Source organism: Syngnathus leptorhynchus, chromosome 11 (assembly GCF_054491065.1).
Source record: "Syngnathus leptorhynchus isolate UIUO chromosome 11, UIUO_Slep, whole genome shotgun sequence".
NCBI lineage: Eukaryota > Metazoa > Chordata > Actinopteri > Syngnathiformes > Syngnathidae > Syngnathus > Syngnathus leptorhynchus.
Window position 1 is genome coordinate 11,749,948 of NC_141205.1, and position 25,344 is coordinate 11,775,291.

At 47.2% G+C, this 25,344-nt stretch overlaps 4 protein-coding genes across 6 annotated transcripts; 2 read left to right on the forward strand and 2 right to left on the reverse strand.

The window, feature by feature from the left end:
• Positions 1 to 597: 597 nt before the first annotated feature.
• Positions 598 to 11,648, reverse strand: LOC147049557 (uncharacterized). 3 transcript variants are annotated; one of them, XM_085924088.1, is made up of 9 exons: positions 10,834 to 11,648; positions 7,544 to 10,717; positions 5,705 to 6,092; positions 5,358 to 5,590; positions 5,176 to 5,278; positions 5,002 to 5,097; positions 4,373 to 4,881; positions 3,156 to 3,580; positions 598 to 2,937 (listed from the first exon to the last, which is right to left on the reverse strand). In XM_085924088.1, the coding sequence occupies exons 4-9, from the start codon at positions 5,507 to 5,509 to the stop codon at positions 2,042 to 2,044; spliced, it is 2,181 nt and encodes a 726-aa protein (XP_085780214.1). In that variant the 5' UTR covers positions 5,510 to 5,590; positions 5,705 to 6,092; positions 7,544 to 10,717; positions 10,834 to 11,648; the 3' UTR covers positions 598 to 2,041. The 3 variants fall into 3 exon arrangements, with proteins under 3 accessions (XP_085780214.1, XP_085780213.1, XP_085780215.1); XM_085924087.1 differs by lacking the exon at positions 5,705 to 6,092; XM_085924089.1 differs by having other exon boundaries at positions 5,176 to 5,246; positions 5,358 to 6,092.
• On the forward strand, positions 9,778 to 15,528 carry atrip (ATR interacting protein). The gene is made up of 17 exons (XM_085924090.1): positions 9,778 to 10,142; positions 10,470 to 10,790; positions 10,947 to 11,029; positions 11,107 to 11,277; positions 12,011 to 12,114; positions 12,237 to 12,337; positions 12,407 to 12,481; positions 12,580 to 12,718; positions 12,817 to 12,933; positions 13,161 to 13,353; positions 13,428 to 13,469; positions 13,554 to 13,702; positions 14,220 to 14,356; positions 14,437 to 14,528; positions 14,602 to 14,676; positions 14,765 to 15,050; positions 15,271 to 15,528. Exons 2-17 carry the CDS (start codon positions 10,472 to 10,474, stop codon positions 15,342 to 15,344), a joined length of 2,157 nt encoding a protein of 718 aa, XP_085780216.1. The 5' UTR covers positions 9,778 to 10,142; positions 10,470 to 10,471; the 3' UTR covers positions 15,345 to 15,528.
• A 229-nt stretch (positions 15,529 to 15,757) lies between these two features.
• LOC147049559 (snaclec botrocetin subunit beta-like) lies at positions 15,758 to 19,159 on the forward strand. Its single transcript, XM_085924092.1, has 7 exons — positions 15,758 to 16,192; positions 16,277 to 16,324; positions 16,415 to 16,442; positions 17,178 to 17,263; positions 17,863 to 17,991; positions 18,262 to 18,358; positions 18,475 to 19,159. Exons 1-7 carry the CDS (start codon positions 16,190 to 16,192, stop codon positions 18,579 to 18,581), a joined length of 498 nt encoding a protein of 165 aa, XP_085780218.1. The 5' UTR covers positions 15,758 to 16,189; the 3' UTR covers positions 18,582 to 19,159.
• Positions 19,160 to 19,435: 276 nt separating this feature from the next.
• LOC147049560 (tribbles homolog 3-like) lies at positions 19,436 to 23,911 on the reverse strand. Its single transcript, XM_085924430.1, has 4 exons — positions 23,570 to 23,911; positions 21,635 to 21,910; positions 21,238 to 21,530; positions 19,436 to 21,071 (listed from the first exon to the last, which is right to left on the reverse strand). The coding sequence occupies exons 2-4, from the start codon at positions 21,908 to 21,910 to the stop codon at positions 20,573 to 20,575; spliced, it is 1,068 nt and encodes a 355-aa protein (XP_085780556.1). The 5' UTR covers positions 23,570 to 23,911; the 3' UTR covers positions 19,436 to 20,572.
• Positions 23,912 to 25,344: the final 1,433 nt, after the last annotated feature.

The window sequence follows — 25,344 nt, forward strand, 5'->3', positions numbered from 1 at the left end:
ATGCTATTCTCAGCTCCTTTGTCCTTGTGTTAGTTGTAAGAGAGCAGGGTGGAAAAAAAAACATTTATTATTCATAGTGTTTTGCATCACAGGCTGGGATGAGAGATACCCGGCGATATTTATTTATAGTTGTACTAAGTTCATTTTGTTTCATTTTGTTGTTTGTTTGTTTGTTTGTTTGTCTGTTTGTTTGAAGAAAATAAACATCAGCGTTGGATCAGGGAGGCCATTGAGATCCGTAAACGAGGCCCGAGAACCATCAACAGGGACGAGGTAGCCTACATGCTCTCCACCACCTGGAGCAACATTTTGGAGAGGTGAACGGACAGTAGAGGGCGTGTCAAATCTGACAGGTGAGTCACGCCTTCATCCATCACCTGATAAAGGCGCGTCACAACCACACCGGTGACACTCTGATGAAGGCGGAAGTACACGCCGAAACATGTCAGGTAATGCAACCTAAAATCAATTGTTTGTGATAAAAGAACCAAAAAAATGATATTTATTTATTTTATACGCAAGTAGGGATTGGTGGTGAGGACGTATGATTAAATGATCAATTCTTTGGAAGACGGCATCATTCGTCCGAGTCTTGCTAAAAAAAAAAAAAAAAAAAAAAAAACTCAACTGGAGCTGGAATTATTGTGTCAATGCGATTTATGTACAGCCTCCAAATCAACAGCAATAGTTGTACAGAATCAAACATGAAAGCTTCAGATCTTATTTCTGCTGGCAATACATTCGCCAGTACCCCCGCTGGCCGCATGTGACCAAATCAATAGGTACGCAATTACGCACGACCGAGTGACACAAAACAACAGTCAAATTTAATTAGGAGACAAGAATAATCACACAATTTGTGTTCACTTGAAGAAAAAAAAATCGGAGTCCCATCTTTCTGGAAACCAGACAATGTGCAATAAAATCCTTAAAGATTACCAAAACAAATGCAGTACAGTAAGAAAAATATTGAAATATGTTCAAACACATCAAGTGTTGGTTTTTTATTTTTAATGATAGTTGATAAATAAAACATCAACACACTCACACACACATACACACGCACACACACACACACACACACACACACTCGCACGTGTTCTATCTACAGTCATCCACTGGCCTCAGTCCCTGTGAGAGAGCGATAGGTAGGGAAAACCTCTTATAACTTTGTATAAAACGAAAAATGTGCAAAAATCCTTTGTTATCTTAGGTCCCTCTTGACATATAAATATCTACAAGGATCTTTGTGCAGCTTTATTTTGGGGGGGGGGGGGGGGTCTGCCTTTAAAATTGCAGCGCTGAGACTGAGGTATTATTGCACGATATCCTGCCTGTACCTTTGACCTGCCGACGCATCCAGATCCAAGCAGCTTGATGCACACTAATCCTTTCAGTCCGTGCATTGTTTGTCAGTAAACATGTGGGCAGGTACGGTGTGTAAACACGCAGCCGCGTCAAGCCAGATGTGCCGTATGCTCAAAAACAACACAAATGTGAATTGCTTGCACAATTTTTTGTTGTCGTTTATGACATTTCTAATCCCAGCTGCTCTGAAATATTGGTTTTGTTGCAAATAGTAGCATTTTGGGTCCTCAACAATGAGCAATCTGAGGAAAGCTGTTTGTTTCCATATCAAATTAAAAAAAACAGCAACCCGATCGGAGCAAAATAAAATATTTATGAGAATCCGAATGCCAGTCATTAAAGCCCAAATAAGAAAAGTAGCAAACTTAATTCAAGAGGATGAAAGGTTAAACAAATTAAATGAAATGGTGCCAAAAGAAGACTTTTTGTTTGGTGGTGTGTCGTGACGTGAGATTTTGGCTCAATCAAGTTTGAGCAACATCGCTCTACGGGGCTTTGTGTGTGACCCTTACATGAGGATCAATATTGGAATAAAAGTTGAAAAAAGGTGCTGTACCCTGGGGTGCTTGTGTGAATTTGGTCAACAACAGTGCTGCTAAAGTTCTGAGACCACCCGCGCATTACGATCAGACACCCGCAAAGAATGAGGAGCGGGTGGGGGTGTTGGCCCATTTTAGACGGTGGTGACGGTGAGCAGAGGGCTGTGTGCCAGCAGGGGGTGCTCGTGGCTGTCCAGCCGGGTCCCGTGTGCCAGCAGCTCCTCTACCGTGGTCCAGTCGTCTAACATCTTGCGGTTCCTCAGACGACTCAGCTTCCTCTGGCTCATTTCCAGCACCGTGTTGCACCGCCCGTCCGTCAGCGCACCGCCGGCCCGACCGTCCGGCATGGGGGAGCGGGGCGGTCCCGAGCCAGGGCCAGAGCACGAGCCGCATGGCCCCCCTCCCCTGGCTTGCTGCTGCTTCTGCTCACGGGCCAGCAGGAAGTGTTCTCGCCTCTCCGTCCGGCTCCAGTAGCGACCCAGCAGCATGTCGGCGCTGGTCTCTTCGTCCGTGCTCATCCCGCTGCGCTCATCAGCCAGCTGCGATGCCCGGTCCCTCAGCAGCTGGTTCCTGGTCACGCGTGAGGTTGTGCTGGCTTTGGGCAGCGCCTCCACTTGGTCTTTCTTTGCATCCGAAGCAGAAAGAGGGACAGCTCCCGTGTGGCCCTCCAGGGTGCTGTAAAGGCCTCGGGCTCCTCCGCCGCCGCCGCCGCCGCCACCGCCGCCCTGGGACTGGCGAGTTGCCGGCTTGGGCCAGGTGTCGTTGATGTCACCTGGCTGGGTGAAGTGGAGCGGCCCCTGGAGTTGCTGCTGCTCCCTGCCTCCTCGGCTCCTTTGCATCTCTCGCTCCGCTTCCTCTTGCATCTGTGCCTCTCTCTCCAGACTTTCCTCCATTTGTTCCCGTTCCATTTGGTCGTCTCGCTCTGCCGCCAGAGGGTCAGGCATCAAGCTCATTTGCTGCCACCATTCATGGCGGGGGTTGGGGTTGGCGTTGTAACGGAGCTCGTGAGCGCTGGGCACTCGGATGTGCACTGGGTGAAAGAGAAAAGAGGATGTGACATATTTTCATCTGAGTTTGGGCATTTAAATGACAGCTTTGGTGGCTCATCATCTATGAGTGGCCCGCAGAATAAATTGAAAACAACTTTAAAAACAAAGGTGGGGGCTATTATGTTTTGATTTTACCGGTTAGAAGTGGCCCCTGGACTGCTGAGAGTTTGACAGCCACGGTTCAAAGAATATTTAGTACCTGGGTATCGCTGTGCAGAGAGCGGGGAAGCCATAGTGGCCGCACCCATCTCGGTTTCCTCCGGTAGCCCCGTCTGCAAGGCGCCATGATGAGATATCCCTCCGCAGTGGTGGAGGGTGGCCGCGCAGTAGGAGGGCGAGGCCGGGTGGCTGGCCCTCCGCCGGTACTCTTGCTGCGGGGGACGGTGGTGCAGGGTGCGACTTCTCCTCAGCATCCCCAGCGAGGCGGAACCCTGGTGGTGCGGCTGCTGCACAGGAGCTAGCGGCCTCCGGTGGCTGGAGGGTGTGCTGCAAGTGGAGAGAACCGGGCCACTCATCCGCGGCACGGCCGTGTGGCCGTGGGAGGGGTTGAAGAGGGCCCCGCTACTGGAGCTGTGGCGGTTCAGACAGGGACGGTCCGCTTTGTGGAACTGGACTGATGACACCCTGGAAACAATTGCCTTTGAATGAATACGGTTGCATGAATGATGTTCTGCTTCATGGGCAGCACCACGATGGATGAGTGGTGAGTGGGCACATCTGTTCTGAGGGTCGGGGTTCAAATCTTGGGGTTTGCATGTTCTGTATGATTGCAAAGTTTTTCTCCTACAAAGACATGCATAGAAGCATATAATATCTATTAACTCTGAACATGCCGTCATTTTTGGACTATAAGTCCCGTTTCGGATTCGATCACGGGATGACGAAAATGACGAAGGGCCCCACGTACTACCGGCATCAGCCGCTTTGTTTGTAAGTGACACGGAGGACGAAGAGTTTGAAGGATTGAATGATTTGGAGTGACACAGAAGGTTTGAAAAACTATTATGGTTTTTACGCACGCCCGGTCCTATTTATGGAGCTCTCTTCCACCTCCGTGGCTGGAAGTTCAGTAGTTGTTGGCTCGTTGAACTCTTGTTTTGTTAAATAAAGAGCCGTTTACCAAACCCACGTCTTTCCTGGTACTTTGTTAACGCTACAATATAGTTATATACTAAATCTCTGCAGCGCACGCTCCTCGTTTGTGTATATGTCGCGTTAGCATACCGTATCGTTTAGCCTGTTGTTGCTGGTTCATGTCTGTTTTTGGTGTTGGATTTTGACAAATAAATTTGCCCCAAAAGTGTGACTTATACTCCGGTGCGACTTATATATGTTTTTTTTTTTCACTTTATTGTGCATTTTATGGCTGGTGCGACTTATACTCCGGAGCGACTTATAGTCCGAAAATTACGCTACCTGAAAAGTCCACGGTTTGGCACCTCCAAGCCGGCGGCCCCAGCAGCCTCGTCCATTTCCATCTGCATGCGCTGACACGGCGGCTGCATGGTGAGCGTTTCGGGGATGGCCTCCAGCAGCTCGCGGTGGCTCATGGGGCAGCTGTCGCGTCGCTCGCATGTCTCTCCCTGGTGCTGCAGCCTGGCGTTGTACAGCCGCATGCGCTTCTCCAGCATCCTCTGGAAGTGGCGGAACTCGCCAGTGCTGTAAAAGCCCGAGTCGCTGAGCTCCGACGACATGAAGGACTCGGAGGAAGGTGAGCCGCCGCCACCGGGTCCGAAGACCCCGCAGCCGCCGGGGCCCAAGGCGCTGTGGGAGTGGCAGTCCTCCAAGCCGGCCTCCTCTGTCTCCAGGCCCGAGAGGTCACCTTGGTGGAGGGACCCGTCGGTCCAGCCCAGGCCGCTGTCCAGTTCGTGGTGGAGGGGCAGGAAGCCCAGAGGCTTGTCCAGCATGAAGTCGTCATCGTCCGTCTGCGAGGAAGACAGTTAGTGTGAGACGTTGGCTTTGTTGCCGCGTTATAAATCATTTGTAGTAAATATGAATCCTTTTTTTCATGACCCTGCACTATGACAGAAAGTCAACCTCGTTACCTGGCTATGGTAGCCTTTGGGCTCGTCGAGGTTGATGTCGCAGCATCCCATCAGGCAGTTCTGCTGCTTGGTTCGCCGCCCACTCACTTCTGGATCCTGAGTGAGCCAGCACGCATCAAAAGTGAACAAAAGGACGGACGGCTACAAGGTGTCCGTATCGATCCACGCCGTTACCTGGTGGCTCATGTCCACAGTGTCCCTCGGAGAGTTGGAGAGGTACCCGTAGTGTCCTCTGTCGCAATGATCTTGCGGTAGAGACAAGTGGCCAAAATAATGTCTGGGAGGAAGGAGACCAAGTTTTACAGCTTTTTTTTTTTTGCAACAGTCAAACGCGTGACAATGAAGGTGCCGCTCACCTGTCCTGATAGGTTGGGCTGGGCGCATTGAGCCCCGCTGACATTCTGGGCAGGGGCAGGTTGAGGTGCTGCAGGTTGAGGGGTAGGGGCCCCCAGGTGCCCCGGGGGTCGGCCTCCACGCCGCCGCGGCCCCTCTGACTCTTGACCTGCATGGTGACGGGGAGCTGACTCGCCGCAAGGATGCGCAGGGCGTCCCGTTGACTCAAGTGCGCCAGACTGCGCCCGCCGCTTAGCTGAAACCACAAAGGTGTTTATTTGAGGGAGGGAGGTGTTTAATTTGTCTTCAGTTGATTATGCGCCCGGAATGTGAAGTGTTTATAGTAATTACAGACAATTAGCGTTACAACCTGCTATTTTCGGGAGCCGCACGCAGTTGAGGGCTGCCGTCTATTTATGTAGTTGAATGAATGATATTTCTGGATATTAAGAACTCTGGGGATCAATAACCTGAGCAGTATCCATTGCAATGGCTTTTGAGGAAAGCCTCTATTTGAGGAGAGGTGTTAATTTGTTGAAGTGGGTAACACAACTGAGCTCCATAAAACCTGACCAATATTGTCAAATCACTGGAAGCAGTCTTCACTATTATGACTTCTTGGATGATTGTGCTCAGGTGCTCCAGTTGCAGCTCGTGAGCTTTATCTTGTCTGGAGGCAAACAGCAGGTGTTCCCTACACTTCCTTCCTCCACCTCTTCTTCCTCGTCTTATTTTCTCACGTTGTGTTCTCGTCAGAGCTGAAAAAAAGAAGCCCACCCTGTCACCCTGATGTCATTGGCCGCTTTGCACATTTGAGAAGTGCGATTCAAGAACCTCGCCGAATGTCTTCTGGCAAGCGTGCCAGCGTCGCCCATTTAGTTGCGCCGCACACGACACACACACACGCAAACGCGCACGCACACACACACACGCACACGCACGCACGCCGTCACCCACATTCGTAGCTACCATTTTAACCGCGCCACAGTCGACATTATGCAACTGGGTCAGAACGCGGCGTTCTGCCTACAGACGCGCACGCAGCCTTCTTTCTGGGTTTGCTGCAGCCGTGTGACGGGAGTTAGACGGACGTGTTGGCACACGCACGGACGCGGACGGCTCAGCCCATTCCAAGACGCATGAGCTGCTGCACATCACATCTACGTATGAGTCACCAACTTTTAGCTACATACCCATACAGGCACGCACACAATTATTGAGGTCAATGCATTTATCAGCATATTCATTGTTGAACTTAGTCATACTCAAAGTGCGTCCTTATAGCTCGTCTACATTGAGCAGCTATCTTAGAGGTAAAACATAAATGCCGCCACAAAAACAAACAACTCCTGCAATGGTCAGAAGAATGAATTATATCTCTGGTGGGCCGTTGGCCTTAATAATTGTCGATTTCAACATGTAAATAGACACCAGAAATGTAAATATTAGTCAGGTTATTTTGAGCTGTTAAGTGCCTGGGTGCGTCATCGACTTCAACAAATGAATGCCTCTTCTTAGGAAAGGAAATAACAGGTGGTAGCGCTTAGCTGCAGCAATAATCATATTTCCTCATGTAGAGTTTGGCATAAATCAATGTATTGATCATTGTGACCATCCCTTTCATTACTAAACATTAAAGTGAGTGAAAAGTGAATATTATTGTCTTTTCAAGGCAGAATATTTGCGCTGAACATCATGAGATGTGTCCCTGATATTGTGGTGCGGCCGTGTGCACACACACACACACAAATACACACACAAACACACTCACATACACATTAACACACACACACACACACACACATGCAAAGACTGATCTGAGAAGCACAAAATGGCTGACGGAGAGCATGTTTCTTTGCTATTAGCAGATGTACTGTAATGACCTGAATATGTGCTTGCATCTCGAATAAGTAGCAAACACTCATGCATATAGATAGATAGATAGATAGATAGATAGATAGATAGATAGATAGATAGATAGATAGATAGATAGATAGATAGATAGATAGATAGATAGATAGATAGATAGATAGATAGATAGATAGATAGATAGATAGATAGATAGATAGATAGATAGATAGATATGCATGAGAGATTGCTACTCATTCACGATATATATGCGTACATACTCTGCCAACCTGGAGAGCCATAGAATGCTCCCATTTCACCCACACCCCCCTTTCCCAGATCTGCGCTCGGTGGTACTCACCGCTGGGTCGCCCACCCACGGTCCGGAGAGCCAGCAGCCCATAGTGGAAGATGCAAAAGCACCCGCTCGCCTCCTTGCGTCTGTTGTCTCGTCACAATTCTCCAGCGCACCCCTGGTCTATTTCCTCAGCATCTCCGCATCAAGTGCATCCCGCCCCTCCCCCTCCTCCATCATCTTGGCTCTGAAAAACTCGCTGTCGAGCCCTTGAACATCCATGTAGCACTGCGAAAGCCTGAAAGTGATGTGCAAGGCTGGGAGTCGGAGAGGAGCTGGGGGGGGGGGGGGGGTACACGCATCACGGGGAAGAAGGCGATTGGCCGCCTCCTCGGACTGGGAGCCAATGGAGGGCTGCTGCGGGCTCCCTTCGGGATGTCAGCGCCTCCGAGGGAGAAGCGACGTGCGCAAAGAGGGGTTGCCTGGATGCGGAGACAAATGCAGAGGAAACACTTCATCCATCTTTGCAGAATATGTATTTTTTTTTTTGCATCATATGCAAAGATCGTGTAAAATAGCCAAACCTGACTTTTCATGTAGAGACACAGTCAATTAACAGTATCAATTCAATGACGTCAAGACCACCGTCTGGAATTTCCAGATGGTGAAAACTGCTTTCTTCAAAACGGGCCAGGAAATGTTTGTTAAATGCCATACCTCTGGCCCATATAAGGAATAATACCAATACAAAGTTGATCCAATGTCAGGTCAGGGGTGCAAACGTTGAACATGGGACGCTCACTTTTTTGGCCCCGTTGTGTTGAAATCTGTTGAAGAGTTAAAATCTCTATTTTTGTGAACTGAGTAAAATGGTTTTTTTTTTTCTGACTCTTAATTTGGATATTCAAAGTGAAAAAAATCTATAATTATATAAATATAAAATAATATATTTTATTGAAAAAGTCTTTCAAAGCGGTAATTCAAAAAGGCACGTTCGCATATTTTCACTCTAATACAAAATGATGTATTACGGTACACTGAAATGGTCATGAGCATGATGCTGTTGGCGTGGCTCTATTTTCCTGTCGATTCCGTATAAAAAGCAAAAATGAAGGAATGGCTAATCTGCTGATATTTCACAGATGCGGCAATTTTGCGGGATCTCTGTGTGAAAGAGGCTGCTGCCTGTTCTTTCCAAATCACACTGCCTGTAAAACATGCAATTGTTGGGCCTTTTTCCACATGTTGCCATTCTGTAGACACAACACAGACTCGGAATGGGCCAGACAAAATCAGCCAGGCAATTTTCCACCTTTGCAAGTAGTATCAGATGCGTAACAGAGGTGGGATAAAGTCACGTGCGCTCACAATGATAAACCTTGCACGCGTGATGCCTTCTTTCGCAATTACCGATCCTGCCCTGGTGCTTTAGTTGCTATGGATACCAACTAAAGTAAATGTGTGTGTATGTGCAGATGTGTGTGTGCAGATGTGTGTGCAGATGTGTGTGTGTGTATACGTGTGATGGCAGTAATGGATCACGGTGTCTTTCGCTGAGCTCTGCCACTTCTGAGCTAGAGAACGGAGGCGGGGAGAGAGATAGAACGAGATGGTGTGTATGCATGTATCTCCGAGCTCTCTCACATGCACGCACGCACACAAACACACACACACACACACACACACACACACACACACACACACACACGCACACACAGTGTTTCAGACCTGCCTATGTCTATAAATGGAACACACAATTGCTGTTGCTGAGTGAGATGCACGGACACTCTTCTGTTTATGAGGAGCAGGACAGCATCCAGCAGATCACTTGGGAACAAACACAAGATAAATAACGATAGAATTCCCCACACATATATTTAACAACCAAACTGATACAAAGCAGTGGAAAATGTAGTCTCACAATTGGGGGTGGTTTCTCTTCTCACAGCATTTAATAAACAGATAAACCAGTGACTGTAGCTTTCTTTTTCCACATTAAAATACTCATACAATTTTAAAAATGATTTAACAATAATAATAATAGTAATAATAATAATATAAAATATTCGGATTAAATTTGGAGAGCATACATTAAAAACGAGTTCTAATGAATAATTTTAGGCTAAAAATGGCTCACGAAATAGACGCTGTTTATAATGTAAGGGACCTTACCATGCTGTAATATAACCAATAAATACTATAAACGTGTTTTGAGGCTCCCTTTTTTTTTTTCTTTCCTTAATGATACCGTTTGTCTTAACCAGGTACTCGTAGCAGCAGTGTGTGGGCTGTTTTCTGATTGGTCGAGGAAAAAATCCGAGTCGTATTTTGATTGGTCAGATTAGCAGCCTGCTCTGGATGAAAACTAGTTACTTCTTTGTGGTAGTCACGCTCTTTGTGTGGTTTGAACTTCTCAATGACGTCTTTAAAAAGTACATTAGCTCGATGGACATTGTTTGAGTGACAGAATGATGCGGATAGTCGGCGTACCAGTGGTTAAATATCGTTCGAACATCTTGTTGACGGAGATTGTGCCCCGTTAGCCGAGCAGCAAGCTAACCTGCCATTCAGAAGAAGTTTGGGTGATAATTTGGTGGATGTGCTGATTAGAAGTTTACAGCATCGGACTCAAGGGTGACAACACATAACAAAAGATCACTAATATGTGAGTGTAGTGGTTTGATGTGCATTTTAAGCAAACTCTTGGTTCAAACTGAGGCAACAGTAGCACTATTGCAATCATTAGCACGCGGCCTCCACTTGCACAAACAAAAACCTTTTGTGTATGATGTAAAGTATTTACGTGCATTTTATTGTTCTCCAACGTCTGCTTGTTTGAATCTTACAATATGCTAAGATACGCAAGCGAAACGTGAGCCCCGAGTTTGTTCAATACGCCACAACAAAAACATACACACGTGTGTATCATTGATTGTGGATTTGTGCTTTGGGCGACGTTCTCGAATGATCGCACATTCTCTTTCACACACAGCCATGGCCTGGCCTCCCAGCAAGCGACCGCGAGGCCCGAACCACGATGTGCCGAGGGCCGATCCTGTCGAAATCGACCCCTTTGGGGATGAAGAGGACTTCACTCAAGATGACCTGGATGAAATCGACATCATTGCCTCACAGGCCATTGGCTTGGCGCCCGCGTCGGCTTTTGGCTCCAAAGAGGCGATCAAACCCGAATGGGACCAAGCGCACTGGTCAGGATTCCATCCCTCTACCAGGCCGCCACTGGACAGAGAAAACGCGGGCGGTCAAGGTAGCAAGGGAGGACATTTGGGGTCCCTTGGCAGAGAGCCGACTGGTGGGTTTGTGCAAGCAATCTTTCTCCAAAATTGTGCACACACCTTTTGAGACATTCTTGCTTGCTGGAATTTCATGAGGTGTTTGTCATGTAAAATATGAGCCTTGGCTGGGAAACACTGATCTGATCCTCGTGGCTTTGTTTGTGTGTGTTCAGGCAACAAGGCTGGGCAGACTGGTGCCGAACGAGATGACTCCTACACTCTGCTGGAGGCTCAGCACGCGGATCTCCGGAGGAAGGTGAGCGGGCGCGTCTCAAAACGTCCAGTGTGGAGGATGAGCGCAGCAGCGTGACCTCTGCGCTGTCTTTGTGTCAGCTGAAGGAGGTGGAGGAAGAGATTGTGTCGAAAAACGGCGAGATCCGCCTGCTCCGGGACTCTCTAAAAGGAGCCCAGCAGGAGAAGGAGACCCAGAGGCAGGCTCTGGCCCTGCTGGAGAAGCAGAAGCAGAGAGAGCAGAGCGACAAGGAAAAGGAGCTCCACAAGAAGGCAAGTAGAATCAAGATTATTGAGGATGCACCTGATTACAGATTTATCCTCTGCTAGTCACTGAAAAACTCACCAATCACTGTTTTGTGGTATTTGCGTGCCGAGGCACCATGTTGAAATGAGTTGAGTGCCTTCGGCGAGATAAAAGTACTGGTGGTGCTTTGCCAAGATCTTGCTGTCGTGTATGTGTGTTGTGTTATGTTATCAAAGTCAAAGTCCGCTTTATTGTCAATTTCTTCACATGTCAAGGCACACAAAGAGATGGAAATGACGTTTGCCACCGTCCCACGGTGACTAGACACAGTACACAACGCTCACATCAAATAGCACAAAGAGTAAAAACAAACAGACAAGAGCAACGAATAAGTCATAAGCAAAGAACCCAAATAAACAATAAATAAATAAATAAATAGACAAATAAGAGCAGCAAAATGGAGCAAGCGCGCTAATAGCAGACAGAGCCAGATCATAGCGCCAAAGAGCAGGACGTCATGTAGCAGAGGGTGGAGGGAATTCAGGATCCGGACAGCTTGGAGCACCAAGCTGTCTCTGAGTCTGGTGGTGCGGGAGCGCAGGCATCTGTATCTCTTCCTAGAGGGCAGAAGTACAAACAAAGAGTGAGCGAGGTGACTCACATCACATACAATTGCGGCCGCTTTGCGGGTGAGACGGGAGGCGTTATGTTATGTTGTGTGATGTTGTGTGACCCTGTGAACAAACGTTTTGAGCACAGGTTCAGTCGCTGCAGTCGGAGCTGCAGTTCAAAGAAGCCGAGATCAACCAGATAAAGAGCAAACTGCTGAGTGCCGACAGGGGCAAGTCGCCGTCGCTAAACAGGTCAGTCGTTCCGCTTCGTCCGGGTGGAGTGAGGTGTAAAAGGCGAGCTCTGGCCTGAAGAAAAAAAAGAGCGCAAATCATGTGGCACGCTAAGCATGCGTGTGTTTCTGTGTGTTGCTTAGCCCCAAAGTGCCCAACGGGCTTTCCCAGCTACGCGGCAGTAGCAACTCCTCCTTGCCGACGGGAAGCGGCCTCAAAACCCCCGGCAAGAAACGCACAAACGGTGAGTCGCGGTAGCTGTCGTCCAGGGTGACGTCCCGACGGATGTTTCCGTGCCAATCTCGCAATGCAGAAGGACTTGACGAGCGGGAAGTAGCCGGGGCCGATCCGTTCCCGTCCGAGCGGCCGCCGCACCGGCAGCACCCGGGTCTGTGCCACACGCGGACCTTTGGCGCTCACTCCGACTCTCTTCATTTCTTCATCTTACCTTCCCATTTGTGTTGTGTTGCTTGCCTTTGCTCGTAGGAGGCGTCCTGTTGGGCTTGTTGCTGCAGCAGCCGCTGTCTCCCGGCAGTCTTTGCCTCTCGCACCTGCTGTCCGTCCGCCCGAGCGACGTCTGCGTGGCGGCGGGGCCCAACTCGGCCACTGTTAAGAGGGACGTGAGGTATACCCCATACGTGTCGAGACATATTGTGTGATCTATGCGGGAGCGCGTGTCAACCAAACTTTGGCTTTCAGCTGCTTTTCTGTCTTTGTGTCCAGGTCAAGGAAAGGCGAAGCCCTGCGAGCGACCCTTAGTCCGATCCAGAGTTTGGCCATAACAGGACTCAACATGCTGAGTCAAAGCCAACCCGTTGCAGCAGAAGAGCAAGAAAATGGGTGCTCAGTGTACACAAGTGTGCTCCGTATCGCCCTCTAGTTGTTAATTGCTGTGCACGCCACACAGTACACAATCTCGCGGTGCAAGAGCTGAGATGATCAATTCAATTGAACTTCACTACATTCCATCAATCTGTTCATTCTGCTGTCTCACCCCTTGAGTCATGCATGTACCGTATACATTCCCTCCAAGTGTTGAAAAATGAAGCTGTGTGTGCGCCTCTCAGATGTCCCGGGGCTGTGCTTCTCCTCCCGCTGCTGGACACGCACTTATCCCGCCTCTGCCAGGCGCTGGATGCACGGGACGAGGCCTCCGGCTCGTCGACGGAGCGATCGGACGAGGCGGACGTCGCTAGTGCGGAAGATACGGGGCTGGCGGCGCTGAGGATCCTCTACCTGCTGATAAGTCACAGCCAGGAGGTGTGCTGACACGCCGCTGCTGCGTGTGTGGGCGTGAACTGAGAAGCCCTTGGGTGTGCTTGATGTTCCCACAGGTGGTCCAGGCGCTTCTCCGGACACCGAGTGAAGCCGGCACGGTAAGCGAGCTCCAGACTAATGTATTGGGACACAGAAAGCGCAAAGTGCCAACTTTGATGATCATGGCCGTCAATGAATCACAGACCGGCGCGACCGAGGCACTACGCTCCCACCACGCCTTGCTGCGCTCAGTGTTGCGCGTCCTTGACGGAAAGTCGGAGGAGATGGTGGTTGACGCCGTGAAGGTCGCCGGCATCCTGATTGAGAAGACGCCGTATGCGCATGCTGACAGGTAGCCATTTTGGAAATATGTATGCGTGCATGTCTATCACTATGTCGGAAGTCATTCAAATTCTAAACATTAGCCGGCGGGCTAAGTGGCTTTTATTCAAGATTCAAGAGTTTTGATTCGCCACGTTTGAGCGTGCATGACAAGGAATTTGACTTTGGTACATCACAGCCTCTGTTCAACACTCAGGACATGTGAAAAATGATAAATATTCGCAGCCATCCCCTGATCTTAAACTCCCAGGAGGGCAAGGAAAAACTCAAAACTCTAACGAGGGGAAATGAGAAACCTTGAGAAGAGACCACAGATGGGAGGGTCCCTCTTCCAGGATGACAATGGATGCAGAGAAGACACACAGTACAAACAGTGTAGACAATTCAAAAAAGGTGTGGCGAGCAGGATGTTATTGCACAGCAGTGACTCTGAGACTCTTAAGAGTGGTGTGAGTTCATCAGAGCAACAGCCTTTATGATTTTTCAAAAGAAATAATTCACACGTTATCCGGCTGTCTGTCTGCCAGGTTGGCGTACGTGCTGCAGGCGCTGCTTGCGTGCGTGTCGGCCCACCGCAAGCCGCGTGTGCTCGCCGAGTGCGCCGCCGCCCTGGTGCGCGCGTGCGACCACAATGTGCTGACTCGCCAACTCTGTTCCCATCACGGTGAGCTTTCAGCAAAAGCAATCCATTCTGTCCGATCTGCCACGTGACGCCGTGTCAATCTCACTCGTGTGTCTGGCCAGAGCCCTGCGTCCTCCTGAAGCTACTGCAGCACGTGAGAAAAAGACCCGTCAGGAAGGCACCGCACGCCCAGCTCACCCGGATGGCCTTGCAGGTGCCCAGCCGCTCCCGGCGGGAGGGACACTTTGTTGGAGACTGCTCAAACGCTCTTCTTTCTTCCCTCCGAGGTGGTCCGATTGTTGAACCGCCTCACTCAGACGGCAGAGAACTGGCAGAGCAGCAGCTGCCAGTGCTACATCGAGGTAACACTCATGATGATGATGATGTACCAAGATTGGCCAAAACATTTGCCTCACCCTCGGCGTCCTCGCATGTGTGTGTGTGTGTCAGGTGGTTCAGACGTCAGTGCTCATTCTCCACCGTCAGTGGTTGGACCTCTACGACTCGGCAGAGCTGCCGGACACATGGACCGACGCGGGCTCCTCGCCGTCGCCGCCCTGGTGGCGCGACCGGCCGGCGTCACTGCTGCGCGAATGCGTGCTCCTCCTCCACTGGCTGCTCCACCATCACGGCGGGTTCTCGGCCAGCTGTCGCCCACTGCTGCACATGTACGACCAGGCCGTCCCGGCCCTGCGCGACGTCCTCAAGAGGATCCCCGAGCTCAGCGAGAGCGAAGGTGAGCTCAAAATGAGGGGATACGTGTTTTTCTTCGATTTCATTGGCTGATTAAGAGGCCAAAATAATACTTGGCATGTACGTCACAAATAAATAGAATTGATTGTCATTTTTTGAGTGTCAATTTAAAATAATAATAATAAATCCACAGCTTTTGTGCAACATCACATTTTTGGATGTTTGGATGTCTCAAGTGACACTTAGTCCTCCTTGTTTGTCAGAGCTGGCCTTTGAGGAAATCTCCCGTCCGGAATGTGACGATACAGATGACATGGACACTGAGTCTGGCTCCTGATTGGCTCGCCTTGATGGACACTTTTTGTGCAATAAAGTCCAGTTGAGACAGAAAAAAAATGAGCAACCAGACTCTCATTTTAAAACATGATGTATGCATTCAAATCACAGGAACCGGTTTTCCAGTCCCGTGACAATGACTTTGCTTACTGGGTTGCATCAGTACGGAATGTACCTTTATGTCTACCGTGAGTAACTTTGCAGGAATGCAGTCCTCGTAAATTGAGGGTATTTTTTTTTTTGTTTCAACGTGTGTCATTCTGATCCTTCTGCTTCAGTAACATGATCTGATGGTTGAAGAGGCACTCGTGTTTTTTTGGGGGGGGAATATTTTATTTTGTAGTTTTCAACAAGTTATACAAGAGAATATATCTACAACTCCAAACCCTTACCCCTACCCAGCCACAAACCCACTGAAGAGGATAAAAATAAGTCAACAAACCCAAAAAAAAAAAAAAAGGTTTGAGGCAAGAAAGACAACATTAATCAACAATGAGCACTGACAACATATCCATTACAAAGCTGGCAATGTGTCCATATATGTTAAATAGAGCTGCCACATCTCTTTATAATGTTTATAGTCATTCCTGATTATATATGTCATTTTTTCCAGTGGGGCACAGCTATTCATTTCTGAAATCCATCTTCCTATCAAAAGTTGGGAGTCTGATTTCCATGTGATGGCTATACAACAATTTTTGGCCAGCAGATGGCTTTTGTTTTTTTTTTTTGTTTTTTCCTCTTTCATTTTTTAAGTAGAACTCGTCAAGTGAGTCATGTGACATGTCAGCCAACATTTAAAAGGATGGCTCCTCCCTATCCTCCACATTGAGCATCTCTACTGTAATGGTAACTTTTTTCCCTCGCAAAATCATCCTGTATTCTAAAGGCGAACGATAACAATAACTTTTGTGTATTTGTGTCACTCTGCAGATGACGTCTCCTCTTGGCTTGCTGCTCTTCATTTGTGGAATCGGGAATGTGAGTCAAACTCGACTGTTGAGAATTGTTCAAAATGTACATTTTTAATATTTCAAATGTAACACCATCAGCTTTTCTTTCTCATTACAGTATGCTGTACTACTGGCACCCCCGCAAAGTATGTAGCCTATCTTGTGACTTAACTCATACTTGCTTCTCAATAATAATCTTGTCAGGTTTCAAATTTTATCCAATGGTCCAACCACTGAATATTGCACTGTATCCAAGATTTCAATGATATAATGTTACCTTCTCCCGGTTCTTGTATCTTGGATGCTCGCAAGTCGCTATGCTAATAGTAACTACCAGAAGACAGCATTCCTAGTTGAACTATGCCAGAAAGATGGAGTACACAGCTGTGGAGCCTTCTCTGCTGGCTTGCAGACGAAGGTCTAACCTCTATTCCCAATTGTCCCACCTGCCTCAGCCGCCAATAGCGTTGGACAACTATCTTTGTCGAATAAAGCCGTCAGGAACTTAGCGATATCGCCCGAACAAATTCCAGACTTGCTGTCTGTTCATTGATAGCTTCCTGAGACTTTTTTGGTGTGGCTTCATCAAAAAATTCATGTTGATAAGTAAAACTGCCTTTGGGGGGGGGGGCTGAATTTGGGAACTTGAAGCTAAAAGGGGCTCATTACAGCACCTTGTGGCACACCCTGGTTGACGAGAAGGGGAGAAACTCACCATGGTATGAGAGGAATCAAGAAAGAGCTGTTCATGAAGACATTAAAGAATGTGTGGGGGCTGTTGAGACATATTTCATTGACACCTAACTGCTTTGGCGGCATCTGCTCAGACGTGTTGACTACTTTAGATTGGATTGAATGCAACTGGTTGACTTTTGTTACAGGTGACACCAGATGCCCTCCAGGCTGGATTCAGCTGAACAATCGTTGTTTCCTGGTCACAGGGGCTCAGACGTTTGATGACGCAGAGGTTGGCAAGAGAATGTTTGACGCTGTGATACAGTCTTTGTCATACTAATGGCTCCACTCGCAAATTTTTCGAGTCCTTGGTTGGATGAGTTTTTTTGTTTTTTTTTGCTCCGGCCGCAATCTTGATTTGGCAACGAACTCCACTCAAGTCACCACCTAATAAGCAGCAGTCGAATGGTGAGAAAAGCAATTGAATGAAGCAACGTTGCTTCATGCTGTTCAAAGCCAGTTGAAGCTTACGGTCGAACTAAACCAAGAGTAAAAAAACAAACAGACAACTAGCTCGATGCTTACGTGTCATTGAAAATGCTGTTGACCGATGAGCAACCTTTAGTTGCTGTGTTATAACTTCAAACCCTTTCAGTCATTTGTTAAACACAAACTGAGTTCTTACAGGATGCTATATTCCTTGCAAAAATATGTTTTGTGAGCAAGGGGACCAGATTTGAGGTATTTATTTATTGATGTATTTTCATAAGAAGTCGATTAGAGACAAGTGTGTTAAGTTCCAAACATGATCAGGCCATAAATGAAACTTCTATCAGCTGTGAGCACTCTACTGTGCACAAATGTTGATGTTTTGTTCTTTTGTCCAAGCAGCAGTCCTGCAAGAAACTGGGTGGCAATCTGGCCTCCATCCAGAATGATTTCGAGCGGGCCGTGGTCGAAGAGCTCACCACGCTGACTCTCGATGCAAACGCCGTCTGGATCGGACTCTCTGTAGACCCTGTGAGATCAAAACGAAAAGCCATTTTTACAATTGTGAACAGCTACGAGATTTTGCGCAGCTTAGCACACATTGGGAAATATATATATATATATATATTTGTTGTTACAAATACAAACTGTATTTGTAACAACAGTTTATTCTTAATTGAATATTTCCCTGCTGGTAATTTGGTTTAAAAAAAAAAAAAACCTTTGAGTTGGGAAGCACACATTAGTTGCCCGCCTCCTTCCCTCTCTTTTGAAAACTTGTTCCAAATATTGTTCATCCAGAACGGCTTGATGTGGACTGACGGCTCAGAAACCGATTTTGCCAGCGCTCAGTTTCCTGGCATAATTCCTGTGGGCTGCTACGCCATTATTCCAGACGGTAAAAGGATTCTTCATTCACCTTGATAATGGAGAAAGTCATGTCTAATTCTGTCCTTTTATATTCTGTGAACATGGATGAAAGATGCTAAAGTTTGTGTGTGTGTTCTATTCCAGGCTTTGTATGGACTGTTACCGATTGTACCTCAATCCTGCCCTACATTTGTGCCCGGGATGTGTTCCAGTGTGTGTCACTATGCCTGCAGGAAACTTTTATTTCCTAACCTGCCATCATACTGCAACATTTTGTATTGACCCGACGCCAATCACGACCCAGATTTTCAAGATATTAGGGGAAGGTCAATAAGTGGGAGAGAATTTCCTTGATCTTCGAATGGTTAAAAAGGGTTAATTGCTTGTATACAAACGCTTGAATCAGAGTCATTCTCCCTAAATGGCGTTACAAATGGATGTCAATTTGTGGAGGAATTCTTGATCTCATTTGTGTTTTGACCCAAGAATGTCAATTTCATTTGATAAATTCACTTGAGAACTCTTGAAAATTGCATCGTGTTTTATCTTCAAGTTCTTTGGTCAAGACTTTGGCCTCAAGATGATCAACCAATAGTCAATTTGTTGAAATATATGTGCAAAAGTTATTTGAGAGCATCCATGAATCATCTTGAATACTTTTGAAATGTTAATGATGAACCACACGTGCCAAAGTCATATGAAGAGGACAGCTCAACTCACAATACACAGACTCAAATATATACACTTGTATATTTATGTCACGTCTTTTTATTACAGTTTTTTGGTGGATTATTTGTGAAACTGCTAAATATGGGACTCATGAAATGAACTTTTTTGCCTTTTTCTGCTTCTTCTAATACCATCCATCCTTCCATCCATTTTCTGTTTGAATGGGAATTTATGCAGGAGATCGCTTTAGTCGTGTATGTGGTTATTTCATGTTTTCATTTTTTTTGTTGTTGTTTCTAAATGACATTTTTTGTCATCCATTTGGTTAGGTAGGGGTGATGAAGAAATTGTGAAACTTCCATTATTCTTAGCAATCACCCAAAATTTGATGCAGTAAAACAGGAGACAAGACAGAACATTTTGCAAAACATTTTTATTCACTGCAGCTGTTAAAAGTGGGCAACCACTAATAATTATCAACTGGGGGGGGGAAATTACAACTGGACATGATGTCACACATCACTGTGGAGCAAACCGTTTTTTATGGCGGGGATGAGAAGGGACTATCTTGGAGAAATGAAGCAAAATGACAAGAACTGAGGTAGACAAGGGAGCATCGTGGTGTAGCTCCCCGGAACGTAAACGTGAACATGTCAGGCTGGCAAAACGCTACCACTGACAGGTTGTCATTTTCAAACATGCCTTTGAATGTCACACAAATTGAGGACAGTTAAGAGGAAAAAAATCTGTAATTTTCACCCCCCCCCCCCCCCTCCCAAAGGTTAATAATTACTTGCATTTGCCACAACCTGGTACAAAATCACTACTCTAAATAAAAGAAACTTTCCCCCATCAATTCGTTCCAAGGTACAATGACGCCTCAAGCTGGCGCTAAAGCACATTTTTAGCCAACTGAGATTTGGCGCCACCTTGTGAAATCTTGGGGTATTTCAACTACAGTGGCTGTATTCAGAATCAGTTATCGCTCACTTCTAGGCATGATTACCATGACCACCCTAACCACTAAAAAGTGGATAAGCTACTTTCTGGACATTGTAAAAGCACTACAAAATTGATATTTGTTGTGCACATTATACATAATCGGTGTGATATTGAACTTCATTGAAACGTTTCAGTTTTAGACCAAAATTCTGCTTTCCCACCATTTTGGCTTGACCGCCATCTTTAGGCATCAGTGAACAATGATGATGTGAGTTGTGGACTTCCATTGAGACAAAAATTACACTCTGCCACCGTCTTGTTGTCAAGGCACAATGTTGAAGTGAGTACATGACTTTCATAAAGGCGGAAAACTTGTGGGACCTTTGTAACTATATCGAATGAAGTGGAGGCCATTCATTGACCTAGAAATTTGCCACTATTTTGTGGCCAATCAATTTTGTTTGGAGGGCCGTGGGTTTTTGTTCAGGCTGAGAAATGAAGCGCTTAGCTGTTCCTTCTTTGAGACAACAAATGAGTATTTTGTGTACAGCATTTTGCTTTTTCAAAATGAGCTGATGTTGTAGAAGGCACTCGAGGCTCAAGTAATCCAGGACGCTGGAGTAGTGTCAAGTCAGAGATTGTTTTGTTGGTGCTTTTGGGTGCACGTCGGCACCACCTGGTCACCACCTTGGTCGTCCTTGTGCCTCCACTCGGGCCCTCGGCCCGCGCCGTGCTGCGCCGCTGCCGGCGGGCGGCGAGCGCTCAACCAAGGGTGCATCAGCAGCTCGGACACCCGCAAACGTTCGACGGGAGACTTGCGCAGCATGCATGCAATCAAGCACTTTGCCGGCGGCGAAAGCCAGACGGGGAGGCTGAAGGCCCCGCGCCGGATCTTGGCAAAGAGGGCGGCGGGCCGGGTGTCCTGGAAGGGGTAGCGTCCCATCAGCATGGTGTAGAGGGACACGCCCAAGCTCCACACGTCGGCGGCGCGGCCCGAGTATGCCGCCTTGCCGCTGGCCAGTAGCTCGGGGCCCACGTAGGCGGGGCAGCCGTGGCGGTCCGACAGGGAGTCCGATTCGCCGCTCTGGAGGACCACGCAGTCGTTGAGGCCGAGGAGGGCCACGCGGGTCCTGCGAGAAACAACAACATTTGGCTTTGAAACGCAATGAGGGCGGGACGAGGGCTGAAAATCCCATTTTAGATGATCGAAAGCTGATGTTTGAGTTCCTCACGGCAGTTAACTCTTCGACAGTGCCAGCCCAAAATAAAAGACCTCAGCAGCCACCGTGAGCTCACCTGAATCTGTCGGTGAAGACGAAGCGGCGCAGCTTGACGTCCCGCAGCACCACGCCGTTGCGGTGGCAGTGCGCCACGGCCTCCAGCATCTGCGCAAACAGGAGGCCCGCTTCGTCCTCGCCCAGGCGCTTGTTGCTGCGCACGTGCGCGTGCATGTCTCCGTGATGGGCGGGCAGGAACAGGTAGGCGCCGTCCGGCCCAATCACCGTGTCCAGGATGCCGCAGATGTTGCTGTGGCGACTCAGACGAGCGTAAGCCGCTAACTTCTCCTGGTGGTTGGGTAGGGGCGAGACCTGTAACCATGGAAACCGGCCGGGTTAAGTGAGGGAAGAGGGGGGTGGTCCACCTAACTATGTGGTCACTACTGTGGCAAGTAAGGAATGCACGCAAAAGTTACCTGACAGGTATACTGCCGCTGTGTGGTGGAGTGCACCGCTCTGTACGTGTCCTCGCCCTCGCAGCGCTCAAACAGGAAGTAAGGTCCGACCCTGACTTTGGATTGGCTCTGGCTAGACTTAGGGGAGGGACTTTTAGCCCGACTAAGGTGAAACACCGGGCTCGTGTCAGGAGGAGGAGGAGGCGAAGGAAGGTCCCGACAGAGCCTTTTACATTTGCGTGACGCATCCTGGGGCTGCTCCAGTAATCTCTTCAAACGGCGCTCGGCCACGCTCATCTGTAAGCGGAAGAGGGAAGGAAACAAGCTGGGAAATCAAAATTCCCTAAAAAGTCCACCCTCACCACAAGATGGTGGCAAAGCGCTACTTTAAAACCATCGTTTCACAAAAAATGTTCAAAACACAATTTTAAGAGCACAACTATGTTGAGGTGAGTTGAAACAAATTTAATTTAGACATAAATAGTGTTTTGTCGTCATGAGGTGTCATCTACTTACAATGACAGACCTTATTAACTGGGACATCAATAGCAGGGGTTGAAAAAAAGCATAAGGTCTACAATCTTCTGAGAGGTTGCTGCTGTTTTGGTTAGCAAATACAATTCAATGGCCGCCTCCAAACATCTGAGCTGAACTTAGTGCTTGAAAAGTTGTTAGCATCGTTGTGAAGGTCTAAATTTCTCGACTTAACGGCGCCCTCTTGTTGTTCCCGTAAATATTGGTACAGTAAAAAGCGGGGAGGGTATCAACTCCAACTGCGCCCCCTCACGTGCGAAGGCGTCTATAGGCTGCAATGATGCAACTTCCTGTAAGCTGTCAGACGCTTTCAGATTGTTGCATCAGGGCACAACGCTTTTATAGTTTGAACCCTTTTAAATAGCGCCGACCGCACACAGACACATTTAGCAAGCAATCAACAAGCGCACTCCTATTCCCCGAAAACGACTTTGCTTTATTGTTTTCCTTTTTTCAAAATAGATATTGTTGACTAACGTTGCTGTGGTGAAACACGCTGAGTCACCATGGTAACAGCATCCTGTGACACGCGCACAAGCTCGGGCGAGGTTGGTTTGTTGGACTTGCAGTTTCATTATGACACATAAAATAAGTGCCACGTGACTGACACTTTATATCACTTTACAAACACAATTACGCATCAGTGGAAAAGTTTATAGGGTTGATAAACATTTTGTGTTTGAGTAAGAAGAGGTTTTGCGGGTTGATTATGAACGCACATTTCTAGAGGTAAAAAGTTTGTAAAGTTGATTATGGGTGTGGCGTAGACGAAAAGAATTGAAAGAATATTTCCTAACTTTTGCCTTGGATTCATTTGTTTTAATTAGGGCAGAAGGATTTTGAAAAATAATTGGATTATGATTTTTTTTTTCCCCCTCAATATAAATGTTTTGGTTTAAGAGATAAGGCTTCTGCTCAAGTAAAGGCAAATGAACCATGAATAAATATGAAAGACGTTGTTAACTTACAAAACACCTTTGTAGGTTTGTTAGGCGTTCGGTACAAGTCAGTGATGATGCATTTCTGACAATTTGGCTTTTTTTTCTGTGGGCTATTTTGCGACATTCTAGTGGACCACGCGTTACGAAACCCCGCATTCAACTTGTCAACAAACACACTAAACAATGTGAATTGAATTATTGTTGCTGCGTATCATTTATATTCGACTTTGAGGCAGATACAAAAAGCTACCAAAGACACCGAGCTGCGCTGCCTTATGTATCTTTACAACGAATGGTTACTTTACAGGAGCGCAACGTGAAGCATTTTTTAATTCCGCATTTCTGCTATCTTTCGCTTTTGGAGTGTTATATTCTACCACTTGTGATCCACGAACTACACCTTGTCTAAGTCCAGTTGGCAAACACAAATAGCTTTTTGAATTGAAGTTGAGCTCATTGAAAGAGCCTAAAAAGAAATTACCTTGGACTGGAGGGGACCACCGGATCCAGAAGATCCTGGCGAAGCTGGACAACAAGTCCCGTTAAGGACGAGTCGTCGAGGCCATAGCAGCAGTTGCGTCCCGGGTCAGGCTGAACGGACTTGGCCGGGGTGTGACGCCCGCTTCTCGGTTGCGCAAAAGAGCGACAGACGCGCGATGAAAAGCAAGACAAAACCAAAATATTTTACATCCGAAACAGGTAACGCCAACACAGATCACTTTTAGATTTGGTTTTTGTGTGTAGTCTGGAACGGGTTTTGTAGAACTTTCTCGTCGCATTGAGAAAATCGAGAAGCGGACGAACGCCGAGCGACTTCGCCTTTGTTTAGTTCCACTCCTCACGGTGTGACGTCACCACAGGGGCGGGGTTTACATGTTGCAATCCACAGTCGATCCGTCGTCAGACAGCAGACACGTCACTCACGCGTCGATCATAATGTGAAATTCACGAACAAAACTAATGACATCAGTGTCCGAATCGACCTTTTACACACTTCCTACTTGAAAAGATCACTTATCAAGCCATAACATTGATTTTAAAACGATAAAAATACGACATCTACGGGTCATTTGCATCCAAACTATTACAAATTATTTGGAGAGATTTTCAGTAAAAATTTTAACATCCTAGCGATCACCAGTGGACGGAATTGGAGGATAAAACAAAATCTCATTATTATAACATTTTTTTCTGCAATGTGTGTCCCATCACAACCCATCACTGTGCTCAAATTCCACAGCCTGAACATTTCCGCTTTAGTTACGTAAATTCAAACAAAACAAAACAAAAAAACTCATGGACACAGTTTTGCAACCCTAAATGTGACACCATCAAGGTGTGCTTGCTTGGGTTTGGTGAGGTGTGGAAGGGCACACCCTTCCCAGGTCCAACACATTTTTTGTCCCCCCCCCTCCCCACTAAAATAATCTGAGGACATTTTCTCACAAAGGGAAGAGAGGGGTGATAGTTGCAGGAGGACAGGATATGCACAGGTTTATGCAGAAACTACAGGAAATGGCCTGGCTTTTAGGTTTCCTTCCTGTCGAGCTCACCATTCTTTGTGAGTGTTTGTGTGTGTGTGTGTGTGTGTGTGTGTGTGTGTGTGTGTGTGTGTGTGTGTGTGTGTGTGTGTGTGTGTGTGTGTGTGTGTGTCATCTCCAGTCTCAAACTCAAACTTGACTTGCCTGATTGAACACATGTGCTCATTCTTATTTTATATAAAACTCGATCCATCAATCTATACGTGACCGTTTTTCTCAGCAGTATGACATTGGCTAAGCCTGTCTGTCACGAGAAGACCCACAAAAAAAAGTCTCAAGAAGGAATATCCCAAAACACACGTGAAGTCCGCCATGGTTTGAAGCGGCTATTTCTGCAAAAGCATTCTGGATTTTGCAAAATCATTTCATATTTCCTGTGCCATAATCAATGTTTTGAGTATTGTTATTGCAATTGTTTATATTACTATTTTCGCAGTAATAAGTTCTGCTCGCCTTGTTTGGACACACACACACGCGGGCGCGCACACACACACACACACACGCACACACACACACACACACACACAGCAGGTTATCTTCACGTGGTTAGTGTGTTTTTGTGCCACATGATGAAATATTGAAGAAACACAGGCGCAGTGTATGCAGAGTGTATGTGTGTGTTTGTGTGCGCGTGTGTGCGAGCCCGTTAAACTTGACTCTTATTCATAAGCGACGTGATGAAATCAGAGGCCAAGTGTCTGACTTAACTACGGCC